The sequence below is a fragment of the Daucus carota genome, chromosome 9 (assembly GCF_001625215.2).
Source record: "Daucus carota subsp. sativus chromosome 9, DH1 v3.0, whole genome shotgun sequence".
Taxonomy (NCBI): Eukaryota; Viridiplantae; Streptophyta; class Magnoliopsida; order Apiales; family Apiaceae; genus Daucus; species Daucus carota.
In genome coordinates this window covers 3849673-3859516 of record NC_030389.2, presented here as the reverse complement: position 1 = coordinate 3859516, position 9844 = coordinate 3849673, and the positions used below count along the sequence as shown (strand labels likewise).

The 9844-nt window shown below is 34.3% G+C and overlaps 1 protein-coding gene and 1 long non-coding RNA gene across 2 annotated transcripts; both read right to left on the bottom strand.

The window, feature by feature from the left end:
* Window positions 1-3098: 3098 nt before the first annotated feature.
* On the bottom strand, window positions 3099-6522 carry LOC108201061 (WAT1-related protein At1g68170). Its single transcript, XM_017369347.1, has 7 exons — window positions 6329-6522; window positions 6196-6258; window positions 5872-5988; window positions 4223-4472; window positions 3893-4051; window positions 3494-3645; window positions 3099-3387 (listed from the first exon to the last, which is right to left on the bottom strand). The coding sequence occupies exons 1-7, from the start codon at window positions 6520-6522 to the stop codon at window positions 3099-3101; spliced, it is 1224 nt and encodes a 407-aa protein (XP_017224836.1).
* A 1410-nt stretch (window positions 6523-7932) lies between these two features.
* On the bottom strand, window positions 7933-9406 carry LOC108201921 (uncharacterized). The gene is made up of 3 exons (XR_001802967.2): window positions 9246-9406; window positions 8741-8797; window positions 7933-8110 (listed from the first exon to the last, which is right to left on the bottom strand). It is a non-coding gene; the product is annotated as an uncharacterized LOC108201921 (long non-coding RNA).
* Between the last annotated feature and the right edge of the window lie 438 nt (window positions 9407-9844).

Here is a 9844-nt window from a genome sequence, read left to right as displayed (position 1 = left end):
CTCTTTATATGTATATGAACTGGGACATATATGCAAACACATATTAGGTTGTTATGTTAATCATGGCCTAATATGGGTTTAAGTTAGTTAATTGTTTCTAAGTAGCTCTCGAAACAAACTGTCGGTAAATCAAAGTGTGAGGTCTTTGATATTTTCATGGCTATTTTTGTGAAATGGAAGTAAGACTAACATCTCAGAAAATACTCATCCTGTGATTGGTTGGCGACAATGGAATGGAATGGAATGGAATGAGTAAACATAAATGAAAATAATACATATAAGAAGATAGTTTTGAAAAGGAATTAAACAAGTACAAACTTGTTGTGATGAAATTTGATAAGAAAACGAGTATAAGCCGAAATGGAGCATTCCTTCCGAATTAGGAGTGTGATGTTTAGTATGAGATTGTAAAAACTAAATTATAATTTTGAGAAATATGCTATAAAAATCTACTCATGCAGGTGTAGTCCTAGTCATCGCATAAATTTAGAATCCACTTTCCATTCCTTATAAATAGACTAACTCATTCCTTATCTGGTTTTTAATGATTAAATATTCAGTTCCCACATTCTGCACAATCTTTCCCACATTTTTTACATAAAAATGCTAGGCATCCAAAAATGTCCCCAAATTTTTTTAATCTAAGTGGCAATGTATGATTGGTTTCACTTATACTAATAATAATGAACCATATATATTTTGAGTTTGAAAATAAAATATTTAATCAATAAATGTAAGAAAATTCACAAAATGAGAGAAATTGGCCGAAAGGAGTTTATGACCCGCGACATCACCCAAACCTCATTCATATATATTCAGAGAGAGAGAGATAACACCACCGTTTATATTTGCTGTTTATTTTTATTTGAGGAAAAAGCTGGAGATAGAAGTGAAGTAAAAAAGGAGTGAGAAGAGACTCAAATTATATTAAAGTGTCTTTAAAACTTTAATGAAATACTAATTTTTCACATCTTTCTAACGACTTAAAAGGCTCAAAGGGAAGTCATATGCAGGACACGTGGAATAAGGTCGATAAATATTAAAGAGACTTGCAGAATAAATGTCGGAAATAATAATTAGAGATTATTAGTGAGATTACTTCACCGTTCCTCAACAAATATCATGGACTAACCTATACCATTCTCATCTGCAAATATGATTTGAGTTTCATACATTAAGAAATAGAATCATTTAACATTGCAATTTTGTTTTGTTGACAAAGCTATGTAATTTTCGTCTGTTGGTGATTTTGGTCGAGCGCTTTCCTTCGGCAGCAGCTAATTAATCTTTTCGGATGTCTCTTTCGTTTTTTGTTTTTCCCAGAGCCAGCATACAATCCGCAAACTGTAATCACTCCTCCAGTTACACCGTCGATAAGAGCAGTTCGAATACAACTTTAAAAAAAACTTTAAAATATGAAGTTTGATCATCATTTGTTTAGACCGACGATAATGTTAATTTTCTAGACACTTTCAAATTATAAGAACCAAAATTCCAGCAATGGTTACCTGGAATATTTCAGCAGGGACACTACCAGAAATGTTAATTTAACAGGAGTGAGCACGTATTGGTTTTTGTACCGCGTAAAACTACTGTGACGAGTTGAATGTTCCATCCCAGTTCCAGTGGTTCCAGTCTCTAGATATGATGAGGGTATTGCTGTGTAATTTTCGTCTGTTAACATGCCGAATAAAACTCAGAAAGAAAGAAAGACCTGTGTATACGTTTTAGATATGTCATTTGCGAAATGTTAAATAGGAGTAAATGATACCATGTTAAATAACCGAACCATCTAAAATATTAAGGTTTCAAAGGAAAGTCCGGGACAAGATCTTATATTATTAAACATGAAAACTTGTAATTTTTTTTGAAACTACTTGAAATTATATTAGCCCCAAGTATAACCTTTAAACATTTAAAATTCTGATTCCACCACTTATAGTATTACCCGAAAGTCATAACAAAACATAAGAGAAGCGTCTACAAATCCCATTGTGATGGGTTCATCATTTTTAGGAATATAAAGGACTTTTACCTTAATTACTTTTAACTTTTAAGGCTAAAATGATCAACTCGCGAAAGTTTCACTGATTATGGAATATAATTAGTTAAAAGCTAGGAAGCATGAGTGCCTGCGGGTATACGTGGTATAGAGATACGAGAGTTCGACAGATTTAACAATACGCGGATTCGACAAATTTTAACATATTTAAAATATATATTATGCATGTATTTCAAGAGTTACATTTATATTAAAACCAAATAATCAAATAAACAAGTTCAATATCCTTAACAATTTATAATATAATAATTTAATAACACAATTATTACATTATAAGGTAATTAAGTAATAGAGTATAGAATTAATTATTAACCAGAATTTTCAAGAATTGTAGAGAACTCAACTAATACAATAGCTAATGTCAGCTTCAGCCCTTCTACTAGGTTGTTTGCTTTCTTCATCGATCTATTTTCTTCCTACAGCAGTAAGAAATCTGCTACATGCATTGCTCGTCGAACTCTGGTCTGGTCTTTATATATACATGGTCTGGACTAATAATTTTGAGGATTGTTACCAGAGACAATCTTTACCGACACAGTTCACCCAAATCTTTATTGCCACTTGAAAACTAATTTGCGTCTTTTTAGACAAGAACAGAAACAACCTGAGTCTAAAATGTCTTAAGTTTGAGTTTGATATTACAATTAATTAGACTTCAATAACTCGAGTTCCACAAAAATTTATTTCTTAGCATATGTGGGATTTGGGAACAGCTTCATCAGTTTGGCTTATCTGCCAGCGTGCAGTACAAAATATACCAATATATTTGGCCAGCCTTACATTTCGACAAGTATCAGAAATTTCATTAATGTAGTCTGATATTCGATCTCCAGAGTTAGACAACTCAGCTTCCATACCATAAGTTCTGTTTTCTTATCCTGCCCTTGTAGTACTTTTTGACACCAACACTCAATGATAAAAGTAATAGTACTTGGCTAAAACAGATAATGTTGCAGTGTAAGAACTTCTGAGAGTATATCATTTTGATCACAATCAATAGGCAGTTTAAAAAACTCTGGTCGATAAGTTAACTTGATTAGTAAACCTGGTCCTCTACGATCCTAATTTCATCAAATTTTTCATCAGTGTTTGTCGCTGCCACTGAAGCATGGTGCATGGTGACTCCATTCAGAGTACCGTTGTTACGATCAACAGGCTTATGGTTTTCCGATGCTCCTGATGATGAAGCAGATAAGACAATTTCGACAGGTTGTCTTATAACTTTCGAGCTCGTTTCAGGTGATTGAGCTGTCCCCTTCATTTCTTTCGCTTTTCCCCAGAGCAGAACATATAATCCACAGATGATTGTTATACCTCCAAGCATACTGCCAAAATAATATCGACAATATTTTTACATTCGAACAATCAATTAGTACTGATTATCTAAATTTCTGACAAATGTTATAGTGTTTGAACTCTGAATGCAAGTACCTTCCCAAATGAACAGTCTCGTTCAGTACCAATGGTCCAGTTAGAGCAACAATCAGAACCATTAAAGGGCTAAAAGCCGATACAAATAAAGGACCTCTCATTCGTATACACCAAGCAAAGAGCGTAAATGTCACTCCTGTAGCCATCAGCCCCTGCATAGACCAGAACTTTACTTAACAACATCATACGTACACTACAAGAAAACAGGTCATTTCCCACTGACAAAAAAGTATTAATGAAATCCGCTTTAAATTTGGCAAAAAAAAAGGGTCTAACTTATGTGTTACCGATAAAAAATGGGATTTAAACTATAATTTGCATCATTAGACACTTAAAATTGCTACAACATGCATGTCGGCAATGAATTACAGATAAAAAAATATATAAAACACAAGTTACCGAATAAGCAACAGTGAGGAGTCTGATGTTCCATCCCAACTCCCATTGGCTCCAGTCTCTTTGCATGCATAGGGAATATAGTGTGCACTGAATTGATGTCATTGTAGTCATCAGGGCTGTACTAGAGTAAGGGCAAGGGTAATGCTCGGCAATTTTTGCCTGTTCCATGAGTGTAATCAAGTGTTAACAACATAGTTAAAGGTAGATATACTGATTTCAGAATTCTGCTACAAACCAAGTTCTAGTTTTTCTTCTAACCGAAAATCTATGATAATATAAGACTAATGCACGATATAAATGAATACATTAGTCGAAGATTGTTTGAGGTACCTGAAGTATCATCCAAAGGGCATAGAATGTAATACTACCTAGAGCAGAACAGACGCCTACTATCATATGTGGGTGGGTTCTCGCGAGTCCACCATGATGATTGCCATGATTGACGAGGTTAAGATGAGTATTCCAGTTAATTAAATTTGGGCCTTTGTATAAGGTGAGAACCATGGCTCCACCTAGACTCAACAGTGTTCCGGTCACCTTTGCCTTTCCTGATGCTTTATCCCAGTTTATTTTCTCTAGCCTGCATATGTTACAAATCACACACATGTGACATGTATGATAGAGGAGTAAACTAGATTTAGGCCTTAGCCCTGCGTCGAGAGCATATTTGGGGCCACACAGAACAGGCTCTGCCTCAGGGGCATAAGACCAGTAAAACAGGGGGTGCTCAATAGAGGTGTTCGCGAACCGAGGTGTTCGCGAACAAGCTCGAGCTCGGCTCGATAAAAGTTCGGTTCGGCTCGGTTCGTTAAGAACTCGAGCTCGAGCTCAAACACATAAATGTGTTCGTTAAGAAAACGAACTCGATCCGAGCTTTTAGTGTGTTCGGCTCGAGCTCGGCTCGAACTCGTTCAGCTCGAGCTCGGCTCGTTAAAGCTCGAAAAAAAGCAATATTTTCATGATAATTTCGTAATATATATATGTTATTGAACGCCGAATTCAACATATAATATATCAAATCGATCATGAGAATATTAACTATAATGTGGTATTATCAAAACCCACTAAAAATTTTATTTGGCTTGCTATTTTAAGAGTAAAGTAGCGGTTTTGCCTTATTTTTCTCTGGCTCGGCTCGGCTCGTATTTGTTCGTGAACAAGCTCGTGTTCGGCTCGTTAGTTAACGAGCTCGAGCTCGAACACACTTTTTTGTTCGATAAGAAAGCTCGGCTCGGCTCGGTTCGATAGGAAAAAATTTAAAGCTCGGCTCGACTCGGTCAAAACTCGGCTCGGCTCGGTTCGGTTCGTGAACAGCTCTAGTGCTCAAGCCCTCCTGTATCTACCGGGGAGTCTTGTCAGGGTTGACCCTGAGTGCGACCAATACAAGTCATGGCACTAATTTAATTGGTTATAACTATATTAAATATAATGGACCCCAGCAGAAATGGATAACCCAGTGGTTAAGGGTTTATCCTCTGTTGGCCAGGTCGTGGGTTCGACTCTGGCTCATCTTGAGGCATAAACAATAATCATACCAATTAAAATATTTCAAACTTACATACCACTTTATTTTGGGAAGAATTTTGGATGCCCAATTTTGTAAAGATGCATATTCTTTTTAGTTTGTCAGTAGTGTCATAATGCTACAAGTATCTAATTGGGTACAAACTTTGTCACAAAATTACATGGCAGAAATGATGTAACAGTTTGGGATGATTTAATTAGGAAGATTTATGTCCATACAATTGTACCTCTAGCATTTTTCAAAATATAAATTTATTGTCTCGTACAGTCGAACGCCTACTCCCATCAGAAATTTCAATCTGAATTTGATTTCGAAGAGGATCAATTAGGTGATATCTGAAATATATCTTACTCTTTCATGTATAATTAGAATGTCATAGTCTACATAACTGGGAATCATGCTGAATTGTGAACAGTAATATTATAAATTGCAGGACAAAGGACAGTCAATTTACCTGAAACATATAGCTAGGATAAAGGTGAAGGCAGTAACGAGATTGGTAATTGCAGTGACGAACGTTACAGATGTTAAGGCCAAGCTCAGAACAAACAAATTTTGTGACAGTAGTCCTCTGCCATTTGTATAAAAATTGAAGAATGATTTCAAATTTAGTCATGACTAGCATAGTTTTCCAAGATTTCATGATATAATATGCAGATACTTAACTTATTTAACGGATTTAGGCGCGAAAAAATTGATTTGTTTGGTATTGAAATGTTCAGCGTCACATGACAAATCACCAAAGTAATTTGAGGAAAGTCGAGAACTATGAACGTACCCTACAAAGGCAGACAAAAACGATTGCCAAATCACTCTCCATGTCAATTTCGGCCTTTTGTTTCTGCAACAAACGACAAAATTTTAATACAAATTTGCAAAAATTAATAGACAACCATGAGAGCAAGAACCACCTTTCAACAAAGAATGCGACAGGAACCATGAACGCAGCCGCAAATAAGAAGCGATAGGCGACCAAAATTTTCAAGTCCGAGCCATCATTGGAAGCCAGTTTGAACAACACGTTACTTACACTAAGAATGGTTTGAGCAATGAGCATTAGTATCGTCGGTTTCAACCCGAGGATCACATTTCGTATGCTTGTCATGTTCATTATCAAATGCAGCACGAATGAAAAGAAGAGGAATAGATGAGCAAGTGAACGAAGTGTTTAAGTTCTTCTCACTTGTTTGTAGAAATGGAGTGTAAAAAGAAACGAAATTGTTAAGTTCGTTTGTGAATAAGGCAAAGTGCATGGCAAGCGTCTACGGCCCCGATTAAGATACTTTCGTATCAAAACAGAATTTAAAATCTTACTGAATGTAGTAAGATGCCAGTGATAGATTAACTCCCGAGTTTGGAACTTGGAATAAATTACCGTATACTTCCTCCGATTTTTTATTATATACCCAAATGCTTTCATCATATAATTAAGGGAAAATTAATTCTAAAATACCTGAACTATAGACACTTTTTTTCTAGGTTCCTGAACTATGAATGTCAATTCATAAATACTATTGATTTTTTCCTATCTGGGTTCTTCCGTTACATCTGGTTTCATGCTGTTAGTTCTTTTGAAGTTCATGAGAATCAAAGATAACTTTGAATGGTGATTCTGGTATTCAAATTTGAAGCTTGAGTAATCAAGTTGCTCGTTTTTCAATCCCCTATCCATCCATACCATCAAAATTTAGTTTGGTAATTTCCGAATTTTGAGTTGAATATTAGTTTTCATTTTAATAGCTTTTATTCGAATTATAATGATGTAGATTGATAGATCATGTGATTATGAGCATGTTCATATAATTTTCGTGATTTTTAATGTTCAAATTAGCCTCGTTGGAAAATTCGAGCTCACCGGATTTGAGTTTTTCCGAACAAGTTCGCCGGAAAAACTAACGACGTCAAACCAGGTCTAACGGAAGGACCCAGGTAGTAAAAAAATAAGAGTTGAATTACTTATGAATTGACATTTATAGTTCAGGTACCTAAAAAAAAAGTGCGTATATCAGGGATTTTAGAATTAATTTTCTCTATAATTAAATATATATATTTTAAAAAGTTTCAATTACTATGAATAAATTTGTCCCTGAGCTTGACACACATTTTAAGAATATTATGAAATATAGTTTCATAAATTTTCAAGGACCAATTTTGGATGATTTAACAAAATTTCACTTAGTTAAATGTATATCAATAATTGAAGCGAGGCTACTAATTCATATGTACATTAATTAGCACCGATATACTCGTGTACATAGCGGCGATAATGAAAAAATTACATTTAAAAAAAAAAATTCAAGAAATTCGAACTGATAAAAAAGTTTCAGGAGCACTCAAATATATACTTACAACTTTTTTGAGAAAATTACCTTTTTTTAATTATTGTTAGAAAATTACTGGAAAGATATACCGAATGCAACCTTTTTGCAATAAATTGAAGTCGATGTGAGGTCATTTTAAAATTTAAGTCGGCCTAGGCAAATGAATGTTATTTGCGATCTGCAAATATCTGTAATTAGAGTAAACAATACTCAATTTTATAAGCTTTAACAATACAGCAGAGTTTCCCCTGATAATTATCAATAACACCCAGACCAATTTATTGATTTTCTTTATTCTAATGGCCTTAAATATATCTGCTCACACACAAGTCATCAGTCTTGATTCTCATCAGCTTTCCCACCTGTTCGCTTCTGCAGGAGTAATAAAACTCAAGTCAACAAAAGTTGGTCAAAATATATAGGGCCCGTTTGGATTAACTTAAAAAAAGTGATTTCTTGCTTAAACTAAAAAATTGGAGTAGAGGTGGAAAGTAAATAAGTTAATAAAGTGTTTGGAAAAGAAGTAGAAACTGTGAGAGAAAAGTTAGCAGTCTCAACTTCTTAAAAGTGCTTCTATTTATTTACATAAACGGGTCAAGAAAAACAGAAACTAGAAGCAGCTCCCGCTTCTGCGGAACAAACAGACCCATAAACATAAACAAGATAGCTTTTTCTTCAAAATTAGTATTCCCTCTGTCCCATTATAAGAATCGTTTTGACTTTTTACACGTAATTTGAGATGTAAAAAAACGTGTCTCTACATACTATTTTTTAAATTTTCTTTTTCTAATATAGATGTTGAACTTTTATTCAGAAAAAGAAAATTTGAAAAATAATATATAGAAATATGTTTTTACATCTCAAATTAGGTGGAAAAAAAAAAATCAAAACGACTCTTATTATGGGACATAAGGAGTAATCTAGTCAAATAAGTCGAGTTAAAAATATATTTGTCAAGACAAGCAATTGTAAGCCAAAATGATTAGTAGTAGTATGATTTACCTTTAGCGCATCTTTCATCGCATTGTTTCTCACACTCTACCCGAGCTTCACCTGTATCTGTAAACAATACAAAACATAACCATAATTTTTCAACTGATGCAAAAAATTTGTTGCTGTCCTGTTGTATCTTGAGAAAACATATTTAGAAGGTGATTTGTCGGCAATAATCTGCTAGTGACAAGGACGGATCTACGATTAAAATTTTGAAAGGGCATCAAACAAATTTTCGTAAAACACTTATATATATTTAAATGTTACAGATATTTTTACCATTTTGTAAAATTTATAATGATGAAAAAATGTAAAAAAATAAATTAGGGGGACACTTGTCTCGTGCCCTGTCCTAGATTCGCCATTGCTAGCAACCTTGTTTACAAATATTTGTTTACATGTTTAGAAGGTAATTTATTGATGACAACTGACAAAAAATAAAGAATTATAGATAGTTCGTCAATCACTTGTTAACACACGACTCTGTTTAGAAATATATTATTAAAAAAATTACCATCGCCGGGAAAAACACAGCTAGTGTAGCAAGCATCAATGCAATCGTCAGAGTCAGACTGGACGAGCTTTATATCGGAGGAGAGCACAAACATGGCCAGGAATAGAGCAGCTATCATCACTTTCTTCTCCATTTTTTTTAGTTATGTTTAATTGTTTATACAAGCCTTGTGAACATGTACATATTTATACAAATAATTGAGCTAGTTACAATGATAGATGATAATTTGTCACGTGGTATATCAAGTGGACATAAATACAGAGACGTTCATAGTTGGTGCACCGCTATAGTTGGTGCACAGTGGACAACGTGCACTGCGTCTCATGTGATTTTGTTATTCATATTTTCCACACGTTTTTCCGGTTTGTAAGTTATCCATTTATGTGTGAATTTTTTGACTTTGATGTTTGTTGTGCTTTTTCTTCTTCTTCCTCCTCAATTCCTCATTAGCTACTAGCATTCCATACCTCTCCCAATTATTTGCTAGTGAAAACGTCCAATATGATTGATGCGGTATTGGGGAGAATTCATATTGCCACATCTCATATAATTTTGGTAGAGTATGATATGGTTCAATCTTTTGGTTGTCTAGATTTTAT

Coding starts and splice junctions, on each gene's coding strand:
- LOC108201061 (XM_017369347.1), bottom strand. CDS start 6,522: ATGACAAGCATACGAAATGTGATCCTCGGGTTGAAACCGACGATACTA. Junction 6,259..6,328: donor GTCGCATTCTTTGTTGAAAG/GTGGTTCTTGCT, acceptor CGTTTGTTGCAG/AAACAAAAGGCCGAAATTGA. Junction 3,388..3,493: donor GAGACTGTTCATTTGGGAAG/GTACTTGCATTC, acceptor TTATTTTGGCAG/TATGCTTGGAGGTATAACAA.